The 15,044-nt window shown below is 51.3% G+C and overlaps 1 protein-coding gene across 2 annotated transcripts in view; it reads right to left on the bottom strand.

Moving 5' to 3' along the window:
* The window catches only part of KCNN3 (potassium calcium-activated channel subfamily N member 3), a 138,076-nt gene that overhangs the window by 39,139 nt on the left and 83,893 nt on the right, over nt 1-15,044 (bottom strand). The window contains exons 3-4 of one of the 2 annotated variants that reach the window (XM_054712075.1): nt 13,688-14,106; nt 13,386 (exon numbers count right to left, since the gene is read on the bottom strand). In XM_054712075.1, coding sequence (XP_054568050.1) covers nt 13,386; nt 13,688-14,106 — 420 coding nt within the window. The remainder of the gene's footprint in view (nt 1-13,385; nt 13,387-13,687; nt 14,107-15,044) is intronic. The other variant, XM_008155743.3, reaches the window with a different exon arrangement.

Genomic DNA, 15,044 nt, shown 5'->3' on the forward strand with positions numbered 1-15,044 from the left:
AGGAAAGCGCTTAAGACAAGCTTTCCCGCCAACTTGCAGGTCAAAAGAACGAGGCCCAGGGAAGGAAAAGATCCAGTGTTTGTCAAGGACCAGCTACAGTCACAGCCATTTGTCTTAGTTAGTGGAGCGGAAGTGCCTTGCCCAAGGTCACGTGGCTGGTCCACAGAGCTAGAAGGTTTTTAAGGTGCTGGAACGTATGTAGTGGTAGCATACACGGAGTGGCCAGATTATTATAATCTCTGAACGCATAATAATCTGGCCACTCAATATATATATATATATTAGAGGCCCGGTGCATGAATTCGTGCATGGGTGGGGTCCGGCCAGCCTGGCCAGGGGGAGGGGACATGGGCGGTTGGTCGGCCTGCCTGCTGGTCAAACTCCTGGTTGAGGGGACAATTTGCATATTAACCTTTTATTATATAGGATATACACTGAGTGGCCAGGTTATTATGCGTTCAGAGATCATAATAATCTGGCCACTCAGTGTAAATTGAAGCCAGAGAAGTGACTTCTGTAGCCTGGTGTAAGATGACAGGAATCTATATTAATGAGAGAGCAGGAAGAGATGACTTTAGAGATATTATAGAATAAGAACCACGGGACTTGATGCCTGAATAGAAGGCTGAATGGAGTTGGGTATGGGTACAAGAACGGTGAGTGGTTTTGAGCCTAAGAGACAGGTAGGGCCCAATAGTCCTTGCTCCCTTCTTCGTTGATACAAGAACCCAGGCGTGAGCAATGGTTACCAACAATGCAGATGACATTTTCCCCAAGCATGTCAATGCCCAAGGAATGTACGTGGAAACAACATGTGCTGCTTTCAGGAAATGTCTTTAAGGAAAAAGAGCACACCTTATTGTGTCCCTCCCTCCTTCCTTCCGGCGGGCAGGTAGATGGAAAGGCTGGAGCTCCAGCGGCCTCGCTGAACGAGGAAGGAGAAGCCATGTTCCCAGGCCGGCAGGGCAGCGCGGGAGAACGGACCTGGGCCACCCCGAGGCCGCGGAGCTCATACCTGCTTTGGACAGATGGACCCTTTTCCAGCCTTTGTTTGCACAACAAAGAAACTTCTGTTTGGTTTAAGCCACTGCTATTTTGGGTTTCCTGTCGCTTGCAGCCAAAAAACAAATGCTAACTGATAAAATTCCTGAGAAAAAGAAGGCAAAAACAGAGAAGCGGAGGGAGATTAGGGGCAGCATCATGAGGATGAGCACAGACTTGGTGCACGGGGCATTCCGTGCATGAGAGCGTGCACACACAGCTCAGCCTGGCGCATGGGCTGCATCGGAGAATCTACACGCCACCGCCAGTCTTCTGAGTCACCCCTGTCTCCTGCCCGGCCGGCAGCCATGGCCTCCCAGCTCAGCCTCCTCGTAGTGCTCTGACTCACTTCCAACTGCCTCTCCATAGAGACACCAGGCGATCCCCTCTGTCCCCAGGTCCTGCACATGCCCGTCCATTGTACTCCCCTCTCGTGGCTCTACACATCCTGCTCTCCATCAGCTCGGCGTCTCTGGACCCGCTGTTCCCTCTTCCTGGAAAGCCTTCCCTCTCTGCCTGTAAAAGGCTCAGCTCATCTTATCCTTCGCGTCTCAGCTGAAACTCTAGAGAGACCTTCCGAGCAGGTCCCAGGTGCGTAGGATCCCTCTCCAACCCCATACTTTAAAAAAAAAATCATTTGCAACCATGTTTTTTTTTTTAACTCCCTTCACAGATTGGAAATTACACACGCATTTGTTTCTTGACTGAACGGCCTTCCCAGGTAGACGATAAGCCCCACGAGGAAAAAAACAAACCCGTAGTTTATTCTCGGAAGCGTATTTAATTCCTAACAATATCGGCTGGCAAATAGTAGGGCTTAATAACTATTAATAACACTATTACTATTTCGCAAGCTATTCATAATTGAGCACGGCACCCCAGGGAAGAGGCCTGGCTCAACACGTTGGCTGTGGTGTGGTGGAGTCTCCGTGAGAGTGGCTGCCCTCTCTGGGGCAGGCGTGACGAAGGGAAATGGCAGAGCAGGGCCAGCTAAAGGAAGCAGATGCTGGTGGCACAGAAGGTGATGGGGAGGGACCAGCCGGAGACGGGTCCTGAGGAGCAGGGGGGGGCCATCTCAATACCCGGTGCTCAGGCCGGCCCTGCTGAAGATCTGCAAGGGCTGATAACCACTGCTTTCAGCAGCAGGAAAACTAAGGCAGAGAAATGACTTCCCCCCACCACCACCACCAGGCCAGAACCCCTGCCCCTTGCTAAAGCTGGGAGCAGGACACGAGTCTCTCTCTCTCTCTCTCTCTCTCTCTCTCTCTCTCTCTCTCTCTCTCTTAATATATTTATTGATTTCAGAGAGGAAGGGAGAAGGAGAGACAGAAACATCAGTGATGAGAGAGAATCATTGATCGGCTGCCTCCTGCATGACCCCCCACCGGGGTTTGAGCCCGCAACCCAGGCAGGTGCCCTTGGCCAGAATTGAACCTGGGACGCTTCAGTCCACAGGCTGACGCTCTATCCACTGAGACAAGCCGGCTAGGGCAGGACACGAGTCTCTTGGCACTTAGCGATAGAGTTCTCTCTGTTCCCCACATGGCTTAGAACCCTTCTGTCCTTAATTCAGCCGTGGCTCCTGAGGGTGGTGGGCCCTGTGGAGTGGGGGTGCCAGTCACCCCCCACGGGGCTCTGGCTAAGCAGGTTCTTTGCGGTTGTACTGAGGAAATTTTAACAATAGAGCATGCGGCCCTGGCATGAGGGCTGGCAAAGGGCCTCACCTAACCAGACCTGGGCCCTGGGCCTTAGTCCCCAACTCCCAGGCCGTGATGCCTGTTCTGGGAGAACCGGTACCCTTCCTGTGGGCCCCTGAGCCCTCCCGGGGCCCCCTACCCTTCCTGTGGGCCACGCGCCTTCCTGCATTAAAAGGAGAACAATGCTGAGAAAACGGGAAGTTGCCTAACACTTGGGCACCATGTCCACTTTGTGCGACGCTGGTGAGCAGGGAGGCGGGTGGGCAGGGCGATGGCGTCTGACAGGGTCCTGTGAGGACCTGTGGGAGGATTGGAGACCATTTGTTTGGAGACGAGAAAACCTGTCCTCAAACGTTAAGGGACCTTCCGGGGAAGAGGGGATCCCAGCCTGCTTCCCTGGGCGCTCACCGCACGCCAAAGGCTTCCCCACCCCCGTGCTAAGGGCTTTCTGTGAATGATGATCCGTTTCCCGGTGTCCGGAGACCAGCTTGCCCAGGGGCACCTGCTAGGAAGAGCATGCTGAGACCCCACGTCCATACCTGCCTAGATGGCAATGGCTAACCCGCCAGCCCCTGTGGCGGCCCCTCTGATGGGGGGGGTGGCAGCGCCTATCGGACCTGTCTCCCTGGGTCTGGACCAGCCTGCGGGGGCTTTGTTAGCAGGCTGCTCCCATGAGCCTCTTGGGAGAATGCAATGACCAGGCATGCTAGGGTTGGGAGGTTCCCAGGGCCACCAATCTCAAACCACCAGGAAACGATGGCTGTGCCTAAACTCCTGGGCAGTGCACAGAGAGGGTCGTAGGCATCTAGGCAGAGGGGAGCGTGTGTGTGGTGGGGGGAGGGGTCCTCAATGAGGTGCCATTGGAGTGTGGCATCCTCTCGCCCATGCTCCCTCCCCGCCAAGTCTCCAGATGAAGGAGCCGGGACTTAATGGAAGGAGAAGGGCTTGTGAACAAATCCTGCAGTGGCTGGGCTGTGAGAGGTGGGAGTGCGGGCTCCACCCCAGCCAGGGCGGTGGAGGGAGTCCACGCGAGACAGCCTAGGTCCGTGGTCGGCAAACTGCGGCTCAAGAGCCACATGCGGCTCTTTGGCCCCTTGAGAGTGGCTCTTCCACAAAAATACCATGGCCTGGGCGAGTCTATTTTGAAGAAGTGGCGTTAGAAGAAGTTCAAGTTTAAAAAGTTTGGCTCTCAAAAGAAATTTCAACCGTTGTCCTGTTGATACTTGGCTCTGTTGACTGATGAGTTTGCCGACCACTGGCCTAGGCCACCGAACACGTGAGGAGGCCTGCGGGGGAAGGTCGAGTCCCTTGCTGGCAGCTGCCCGCCCTGGAGATGCAGGGCGCAACGGCATCACCTGGTGCAAACAAAACATCCCAAAGCTGACATCAATGGATTTCCTGCCCTGACCAATGTCCACCATAAATAGATGTGGCTGGTGTGGCGACAGGAACCGCTCCCTTTTCCTTATCTTAGCGCTCTCCCCGGACCCCACCCTCGCAGGGCTGTGGCCCTGCCCCTCCCAGTGGTGCAGCCCTTTCCACTGGCCCCACGGGGTGAGAAGTCAGCCCAGAGGCCCTTAGGCATCCGTGGGAAGAGACAAGCGGCTTCTCTGCGATCCACCCAGCATGGCACTTAGTGCGTACCACCCTTGGCAGATGGGAAGACGGCCGTTCCAGCCACGTGTGGAGGGCTTGGTTCTCCCTGGGACCCCTGGGGGGGAAGGTGGGATGACCCTCCCAGCTGGAGGAAGAACCCGGCACTCGGCACCCGGCACTTGGCTGCGTCTACCGAAGGCTGAGCCCCTGGGAGCAGAAAGCACGGCTGGTCACTTCCCAGCAGAGAGAGTGGGGAGAAACCCGAGGTTTCCTGTCATACAGGCGGGAGTGATTTGGGGACTGACCTGACTGGGAAGATGGACCGGTTTCGCAGTGCAATACGGAGTTCCTTTTGCACGACACTGTCCCAAACTTAGCGCTTCAGAGTGATAATTTTACGGAAATGTTCCCCATGTTCCCAATTCTTGACTCTCCTAAGAGGTGTCATTCATACATTAAAATATAGCCCTGGCCGGTGTTGCTCAGTGGTTAGAGCGTCGGCCCACACACGGCAGGGTATGGGGTTTGAGTCCCTGTCAAGGGCATCTATCTGGGTTGGGGGAGCAACCAATCCCCCCCCCCTCTCCCTCTCTCTCCCCCCTCTCCCTGTCCCTGTCCCTGTCCTTCTCCCTCTCTCTCTCCCCCTCTCTGTCTCTGTCTCCCTCTCTCCCTCCCTTCCACTATTTTTTAAAAAGCAAAGGAAAAAATATCCTCAGGTGAGGAATAATAATAATAATAATAATGTAATAATAATAATAAAAGTAATGTTATTCATTAATATAAAACAAAGAAACTTGTCACAAACGAATAGTTTCCATGCTTAAGTGTCACTAAGCACAAAGTTACTGCAAACGAGAAAGAGGAAAGAATTGTTGAATCAGAAACAACAGAGGGAGAGAAAGCCGGCTGTGAGGGCGTAGGGGTGGGCAAGTGTGACACCTGCGAGGGAGAGAGACTGGCAGGCTACTGGGCCCTGGAGCAGAGCCTCTCGCAGGATTGGACCTGAACTCCCTGCCGCTGGCCCCGCCCCAGGACCACCCACCCCCTGACGGAGGGAGCCTCCCCCAGCCTCGAACCAGCCGCCTTGGCTGTGAGGAAACCCCGTGGGACATACAGCCAGGCCGGCCCAGATCGGTGCCGAAGAGCTGCCGCCAGCACCCTTCACCTGCAGACTTCCGCCTGCCAGCACGCTGGTCCCCCACAAACGTCTGCGGCCACCAGGGCTCTAAGTGATACACGGCGGGGGGGCGCCCCCTCCCTGTGCTGGCCCTCCTGTCCTCTAAGGCCACACTGGCTGCTGGGACCTTACACTGCGCTTTTCGGAGAGAATTATTTGTAAAAACTATGCCATGGATCACTACTTTCCAAGCCCTGTTGATACAGAACATGAGTTCCTGTGGAAGATGAAAAGTGGGGCTTTGTGTGTGTGTGTGTGGTGGTGGTGGTGGGGGGGAATAACCCTTTCCATTCAAAAACAAACAAAACAAATACATATACCTGGTCATGCATTTTTCACTGTAGAAAACACAGTACAATGTAACCAAAAAAATCACATGTAGCCTCCCACAGAGAAAACAACGTAATATTTACAGTTCTTTTCCAAGCACTTTCTATGCATATTAGAACATCTACATATTTTAAATGGATAACATCCTACATAATACTATTTCGTACGCTCCTTTTTCAAATATCACTATCTTCCTACCTTATTATAGTCTTCAAAGGGCTGCTTTTTAAAAAACCTGTTGCCTAACTACCCATCGTACGGATATGCTATAATTCCTTTCACCACTTAAATCCCGGAGAGTTACTAGGTTTCTGATTCTCCCCGGCTGGAGACAGCATCATGCTGAAGACTCTGGACAGAAATCGATTATGGCATTAGAACAGCTCCCTAGAAGAATGACTGGGTTCAAGTCACAGACTTGGACGGGTTGGCATGGCCAACGGGTGAAGTTTCCCAGACAGGTGGTGCTGGTTTCCTTCCTGCCGACTACGGGAGAAACGCCCCCCCCCTCCCCCCACACCACCATCATACAACCTTTTAAGCACTGAGTTACATTTACTGGCATTTTTTGTCAGTTCCAGAGGAGAAAAGGTCACCCTCCTTGCAGTTTTAACTTGTGCTTCTTTGATTAGTGAGGCTAAGTATATGTTTCCTTTTCTTTTTTGTTGTTGTTGTTGTGGCTAAGCTTCACCTGAAGATAGTTTTTCCACTGATTTTTAGAGAGAGTAGAAGGGAGTGGGGGAGAGAAACCATCAATCTGAGAGATTGGTTGCTTCCTGCACGGAGCCCATACCAGGCCGGGGATGAACCTGCAGCTGAGGTACCTGCCCTTGACCAGGAATCGAACCAGAGACCCTTCAGTGCACAGGCTGATGCTCTAACCACTGGGCACACTGGCCAGGGCTTCATTTTATGGCCTTTTTGTATTTCTTCCATTGTGGTTGTCTATTTTTAGCCTTTTTTTTTTCTTTTTTCTGAAAAGCTGAGTTTTTCTGATTGGTGTCTAAGACAGCTTTGTATAACAGGGATATTTACCTCTTGTCATGTTTACAGCAAATAGTTTTCCTAGTGTAACATCTACTTTTTAAATGAGTTTATATTTCTGGACAGAAACCTAAAATTGTATAGATGATGTTATCAAATACACCAGGCTTTTCCTCCGTGTGTTTTTCTCTTCTGACATTTTATGCTTACCAATTCTTACCCATCTCAGAATTGATTAAATATTCACTTGATTTTCTAGAGCTTGTTCATAGTTCTTCTTTTATATCTGACTCCAACCGGAATTTATTTTGGTGGCTGGTGAGAGATGGGTTTCTAATTTGATTTTTTAACCCAAATATCCTACCTCCCCACCTTTATTGAATAATCTATTGCTTCCTCATTGGTTTTCTTCCTCCTATGTTGGGTTCTTACATACTAGGGTTTATTTCAGAGTTTTCCATTAGGTTTCATTGATCTGCCATTACTGATTTTTCAGTAGTGCCACAGGGACTTCATTACTTGAGTTTTGTAACACATTTTAACGTCAAGTAGAGAAAGTTCCCCTTGGTGTTTTCTCTTTAAAAAAAAAAAAAAAAAGTGAAGTGACCCGGCTGGCGTGGCTCAGTTGGGTGAGCATTGTCCTATGCACTGAGAGGTCACCGGCTTGATTCCCAGTCAGAGCACATGCCTGGGTTTCGGACTCTATTCCCAGGAGGGGACATGCAGGAGGCAGCCGATCAGAGTTTCCATCTCTCCCTTCCTCTTTGTCTAAAATCAATAAAAACTTATTTTCAGGAAAAAAAGTGCTCTTCCCCCTTAAAATTTCTAATATTGTTCATGTTTCCTTTTTTTCTTGATTAGATTTATTAGACAACGGTATGGTTTATATTTATAAATTCTGTTCTTCTGGTTTTAAATCCATTAATTCCTGTCTTTGTGCTATAAACTTAATCTGCTCTCCTAAAGTTTATTTAGTTCTTTTAATGAATTTAATTTATTGTTATGCTTCTTTTTTTTTTTTAACTGAAAAACTTTAAGGTATTTTTCATCTGAATGCAACTTTGGTCATACCCTAAGTTCTGACATACAGAGTTGTCATTGTAATCATTTTTTTTTCTTTCTAAATACATTTTTATTGATTTCAGAGAGAAAGGGAGAGAGACTGAGAGAAGCATCAATGATGAGAGGATCACTGATTAGCTGCCTCCTGCACGCCCCCTACTGGGGATCAAGAGGCCAAGACTCGGGCACATACGCTGACTGGGAAGCAAACCAATGGAACCTCGACCTTGTGGTTCCATTGAGCCACACCAGTTGGGCTCATTGTAATCTTTTAAATAGTAGTTTGAATAATTCTCTTTTGACCAAGTTGTAATTGAGGAGATTGCTTTAAAAATTCCCCCCCAAATTTTTTTCTTTTTTAGTTGGAGAGTTATGGTCTTGTAGTTAGAGAATATATCTGAACTTCTTTTCTGATGTTTTGAAAGGTGAGGCTAAGCAGTTAACTGACTTGTGTCATTCTTCCATGGGTGCTTAAAAAGGAGATGTATGGTTTGTTTATAGGCCACAAAGTTCAATATTTATCAGTTAATTAAAACGTTTTATAATTCAGATTCTCAACCTCCTTATTTAATCTTACATAAAAGTTTGAAGTTTTACTGTTTAGTCTTTTTATTTCTACTAAAATGGTTCCTTTGGATCATTTCATGGTTTTTTGCTTTGAATTCAACTTGATTTAAAATGGTGATTTCTACTCAGTTGCCCTTACCTAATAAATCTTTGTTATTCATTTCTTTTTCTTGGTTCTTCCATTTAGGCTACCTCTTTGGTAAACAGCACGAAATTAAATTTTGCTTTTAAGTCCTATTTAAGTAAGAGGCATTGTCTTCTAACGGGAGGAAAACTCAATTTTGATGATGGTTATAAATGTTAAGTTTGGTTTTCTCCCGTTGTTCCATGCATTCTGTTTTTAAATTCTTCCTTCCTACTTCCTTTTTTTTTCTGTCTGATGTTAGTGTCTCTCATCCAGCGATGTGGAAAGTACACATTCTCGGGGTAGATAAAAGCGAGGCTTTCAAGGCAGGGTGCTGGGGCCTCAGGTCTGCCGCACCCTGGCTCTGTGTCCCAAAGCACATTGCTTAACCTCTCTGTGCCTCAGTTTACCCACATGTGGAATGGAGATAATAATAACCCCTGTACCTCACAGAGCTGTGGTATGGATTAAGTGAACTAATACCCAGCTGGCGCTATTGTTATCAATATTGTTATACTTTAAAAATTCTATCTGTGGTCACCTTTAGGTATAAAAGTGATTTAAATTACATTGCTGTCATTATTAAAATCTAGTGATAAGGCTATTTAAATTCTCTTCTGCCTAAGATGAGGACTTTAGCATGCTTTTACGAATCCTTTCTAACCTTCTCTCTCCAACTTTTTAATGAGAGGGTTTGCAACCCTCTAATTACTATGGAATTATTGTTTTTCTTTCATGCTGTTCCTCTTTCCAGAATCTACTTTCTCTAGAATTTGGTTTTGCAGCCATGCTTAAATGCTGTCTGGGTTTTGTTACCTGACTTCAATGCTGTCCACCTGTCTTCCTTGCACCCTGTTCCATTCTGGAGACCTTAACTGGGATTCATTCCTCGGTCAACTGGGAGGCAAGCTCCCCAACAGTGTAGGTTGTTTACCTTCTGAGTCCACAAAACTCCAAGAATGACAGTTGGCTTTTTTTCTTGTTTCCTCATGTGAATGGCAGTAAAACGCTAATGTCTCCTGGGACTTAGGGTTCCTGAGGAAGAGTCTGCATTGTGTTGCCTTCATGCTTCTAGGTTGCTTAACTTTATGATTCAGTAAATTTTCCAGCCCCCGCCCCCCCATTCTAACTGGAAAACGGAAAGCCTTTCTGATCTGCCTGATCTTCACCTCCCCACTGCCCCTCAGCTGGCCGGCTCTGGAAACGTTGTCCTCATGCATGTCCTTGATTATGCTTTTATCCAAATCCTCCTGGTTTCCTCCTCCAAAAATAACTCCAATTCTTGGAGTTGGTCTTAATTCGATGGCCTTCAGTTCGGTCCCATTCACCCCCTTCCCTCCTGTCTCTGTTCTTGTCTTCTACCTCCAGAGAGAGCTTTGGAGTTGGTCCTCCGCATCCCACGTTCTTGAAAGCTCAGTGTCCCCGACGTGGGTCTTCTTTTTGCTGGAACAATGTTCGTTTCCTGGAGGCCCGTGCTTGTGTGAAACAGACACGCGTCCTTTGCACATCTCCCCGCCCTTCTCCATCGCAGAGACCACCTCTGTGGCGCCCTGTGAGGCAGGCCCAAGCATCTTCGGAGGGTGCTTGCTGTTCCTCATAATTAAACATTCTTCTGCACCTCCAGGGTGATCTTCCTCTTTCTTAATGCTGCACGTCGGTTTCCAAGGCCTCGTGAGGATCCCCGCCCCTCATGTCCTCTCTCCCTTCCTCACCTTCCTCCCACCCCGTGCCGGGAAATTCATCTTTGAATTACAATGATCTGTCCCGGGCTGGCATGGGCAGGAGGATTGCCTCAGGCAGCTCCTCTGCCCTACAGGGTGCTGACTTCCTTCTCTAACTAGAGGGCAGGGTTTCCATGTGGCAGGATGCAATCCTTATGACCTAGCCCCCTGACCCTCCAAACCAGGAGTTTGCGACCTTTAAAATCATAGGTCCCTACTCGTCACATGTTTGGAGCATGCACTCTCCCCTTGCCACATGTATGTTCATCATCAATTCCACCCACGGACTACTGTCTACCTGCACATTAAAATATTAGCAGTGCTAATTTTTTAGGTAAAAATAACTATAACTAGAAGTTCCGATCATTTCTTCCCCTTCTGCGTCCCCCGCCTGTGGTCCACATTGGAGGTCGTGCCTCCCATACAAGAGGCCATGAGAAACCGCAGTCCTCAGCCCCTGGCTCTCGGGACTCTTCTCACAAGCCCTACTTGGGGGCTCACATCCCCCCCCATGCCGTGTGCTGCACCCCGTAGATGGTCTCCCTACTGCTTCCTGGGCGTTGAAGGCCCTGCTGGAGGCGGGAGGAGTTTGTGGGAGGAGGGAGGCTCTTGCTCCCGGCCTTCTGGTAGGAGCAGAGCTGAGTGTGTGAGATGGAGGCCGAGGAGAGGGGAAGGAAACCTCTTTTCTTCTCCCTTACGACGGGGGCGGCTCTGTTTTCACGAGAGAAAGAATGGGCCCCTGATTGTTTTTCTCCAGTTCCAGGGGCCAGGTCTCCAGAATCAAACTTCTCCTTCTAAAGCAGATATTCAGGAAAAGATGAAAATTCATAACCTCATCACCAGAGACCTGGTGACAGGCGAGAGAGCCGGAGACAGCCCACGTGTACAACTTCAAGCCTCAGCGGGGGACAGTCCACGGGGACCCATTCAAGAGGCTGTGAGGCCATTTACAAAACTGGGCTCAGCCCACTTCACCCGTGTCCGGGGAGGCCCTGCGGCTCCTCCTGGAGAGAGAAACACGCACCCGGGAGCCGGCCCGCCTCTCCTCGGGGCGTGCCAGGAAGGTCGCATCCCCCCCCTCCCCGCCCCCACCTGCCGCCTTGGGACCGGGGCTGTGGAAGGTCCCTCCACCAGCAAGGCTGCTTGGCGTGTGACAGTGTTTAACGAGGAGGTTCCTCAGATGGGCTCAGGGCGGCCTGTGGGAGGCGGGCAGGCGGCCAGGAGAATCCCAGAGTGGCACGGCTGTCAGGCCTCGGAAGCCATGATGTAATGCCTCGCTGGGGTCCAAGCAAAACAAGCCTCTGTTGTCAGCGCCTTCCCAGCAACCAGCTGCTGCCCTCCCAACAGCGGGCTGTTCTGGGTAATTACTAAATCCCCTCCCTTCCTGGAAGGAGGAACTGTGAAAAACCTTTATCGTCGCATCAAAGCCGGCCCAAGACACGAGAAATGTCTTTCGAAATGCGACTCGCTGACGCGGGATCTCCATAGCAACCTCAGAAGAGTGTGTATACAACCAGGCTGCAGGCTGAGGGAAGCCGCCGGGAATGTGCCCCGGCCCTGCTCCGGGTGCAGGCGGGAGTTGTCCTGGAACCTGTCGTGCTGCGATGTGAACTTGGGCAAGTCATTTACCGTCTCCGAAGTCGAAGGTGACAGGATCTTGATCAGATCAGGCTGAGAGAGATCGAGGTCATGTTGCCCACATCACCCTCCCACCCCAGTCCGATGCGCTGGTCCCCCAAAGCAACCCCTCTTCCCGTCTCTGCCCAGTCTCGGGTTGATAAGTTCCTGTCTCGAGGTTCCTGCCCATCCTGCTTATTATTTGACATTGGGAAAGGACAATGGTCATGGAAGCTTGACCCTAAAAGAACTTGCTTGGTCTTTTTAAGAGAAGCAGTACAACTGTATGTGTTGACGAATTAAGGGTGACTACCAGGATCCATGCAAATCACACAGGAGGTTTGAGCAAGCCAATATAGCAAAAATAACCTCTCAAGTGAGCATATCTCCCTTTTATCTCAAGATCCTCATACTATATAATAAAGCAGAATATGCAAATTGACAGTCACTCCACAACAAAGATGGCGGCACCCACAGCCAATAAGGAGGAAATATGCAAATTGATGCGACAAAGATGGCAGCAGCCAGGCCAGGACATTCCGCCCCGCCCCAGCCACTCTGGGCCTCTGGACAGCGTGCACGTGCAGATGCGGAGTGGCTGGGGTGGGGCAGAAAGCCTGCTATGGGGGGTGGGGGGTGGAGGGAGCTACAGGAGGGGGCAGGGCTGGAGAGAAGGCGGAAGGCAGCAGCCAGAGTGAAGGCCGGGGTCCCGGGTGCCAGAGAGAAGCCGGTGCCAGCAGCCAGGGGAAGGAAGGCCTACTCTTGCACGAATCTTCGTACATCGGGCCTCTAGTTTTAAAATAAGAACATTAAAGCCAGAGATGCTACATGACATTCCAAAGGTCTTACAACTACTTAGAAACAGGTTTCTAACCCAGGTGTTCACACACAACATGAGAAATCAGGTGAAAATGAATACCCAGGGTTGGCCTGAAATGCGGAGGAGTCACCAGGAGGCAGTCCTCCCCTTGAGCTTGGTGGCGGCAGCTCCGAAGGGCTGTTAGAGCCCGGATCTATTAGGCCATATGCCCCTTCTCTCCCGCCAGCTGCTTCCCTGAGTCACTGCCCAACCACCAGCCTCCTTAAAACAGTGTTTCCCAAAGTATGTTCCACCAGGACAGGGCTTCTCACATTGTAAGGTGCACACAGATCACCCGGTGAACTGGTTAAAATGCAAATTCCATTCAGCAGTTCTGAGGTGAGGCCTGAGATTCTGCATCCTGACAAGTTCCCAGGGGCCGCCCCAGCCACTGGTCTGTGGCCCAAACTTTTGCGTAGGGAAGCATCAACAGCGTCACACGTGGAAAAGGGTTCCTGGGCAAACACTTTTGAGAAAATCCGGGCTAAACCACATCGTACCAGTTTCATTGCGGCAGGACTTCTCAGAGCCTTCCAACTGTGAGCATCGCTCCTCTCCAACCGGAAGAGATCATTCAAAAGTTGCCGTGTTACACCCGAGCAAGGCTAACGCTGTCACCCGAGTGTGCCGATACATTTTGGTTTGCAAAGAGGCAACAGCGCATGAGTCATAGCGTACATGCGTTTCCCCCAGCTTACCTCGGCTGCAGTATTTCCACGTTGCAGTCCGTAGTCCGCCTGGCCGGGCCCTCCCCTTCCCTATTTTCTCCTACGAGGTGTGTGGGCACATGCCCCGGGCCTCCCTCGGGCATACACATCCTGGCCCCCAGCTCCTCCTCCCTCCCCTACCCGCTGAGGGCTCCGTGCTCTCGGGAGACGGGGGCTGAGGGGAGAGCGCGACGCCCCGGAATACCTTTCACAGACGCGCACGGTCCAGGCGGCGATGATCCACAGCGAGATGCTGAACACCAACAGCACGGTGCCGGGGCAGATGGTCATGAGCGTCTTCATGACGAAGCGCGTGTTGAAGTTGATCTTGTTGAGCGCCCCGATGCTGCGCGACGAGGCGTCGGTGAAGAGCTTGCTGTGCAGCAGCATGACGCGCGCGATCAGGTAGAGGCGCAGGAACATGGGGATGGACAGGATGATGTCCACGTCGGCCTCCGCCCGCGACGGCGTGTAGGAGAAGGCCAGGCGAGCCGTCCAGAAGAACTTGTACTCGCCGGGGATGGGGTGGATGGCGCACACCAGCATCTCCAGGCTGATGTAGAGGATGCGCTCGTAGGTCATGGCTATCCGCCAGTCATCCGCACCGTTGTCGATCACGAAGAGCTGCGGGAGCAGAGAGCCCGTGAGTGCGGCCAAGACAGAGCCCCCGGGGAGCCGCGAGGGAGGACAGGGCAGCTGGCCCGCCGCCGCAGGGCCCCTCTCCGGAGCCCTCGCTTGTGGGGTGAGCGCCCTGGACGGGGCGTGGGGAGACCTGGCTGAGAAATGCCTCCCTTTCTGTAAATTGCTTCCCAAGGTCCCGTCCTGCTAGAAGGTGCCCCCAAGCTGGCTATTTCACGAGGAGAAGGAAGAAGAGTTCGTTTGCATGAAAACCGGGTCCCTGCCCAGCGGTGTGGCTCAGTGGCTGAGGATGAATCCATGCAGCACCCAGCCAGGGGTCAGGGCACATGCGAGGGTTGAGGGCTCCCTCCCCAGTAGGGGGCGTGCAGGAGGCAGCCCATCCATGTTTCTCTCTCACACCCATGTTTTTATCTCTCTCTCCTTCTCCCTTCCTCTCTCTCTCTCTAAAATCAATTTTTAAATTATTTTTAAAATAAATAAATGAATAAAACCAGGTCCCTACGCTCCTGCCAAGCCCTGAGCTAAGCCCTGGAGGGGAACCTGGAGATGAGAAGTTGTGTCTCTGCTGTGAGTGAGCTGGCGCAGGCTGGCACGGACTCCTCTGCCCAGTCGGAGAGGGACCCCCCCTTCCCCCCGTGTTTGGGGGCAGGGCATTGCCCTGGCGCAGAGCAGCAGGCGCTAATGGCATGGGCCTGGGAGAGGAACTGCCTGGGTCTGGATCCTGATCGTCACACTCACCAGCTCTGCCATCTTGGGTGCCTGTCTGAAGCGCTCGGCGCCTTGGGGTGCTGTGTGGGGACAGTGATAATGCCTGTGGCTGCACGGTGGTCGCCATGAGCCTGCAATGGGTTCCTATATACAGCGTGCGTGGAATCCTGCCTGGCACCGGTACCCGCTCTGTAAGTCGGAGCTATTATCACTTT

Source organism: Eptesicus fuscus, chromosome 22 (genome assembly GCF_027574615.1).
Source record: "Eptesicus fuscus isolate TK198812 chromosome 22, DD_ASM_mEF_20220401, whole genome shotgun sequence".
Classification (NCBI taxonomy): Eukaryota; Metazoa; Chordata; class Mammalia; order Chiroptera; family Vespertilionidae; genus Eptesicus; species Eptesicus fuscus.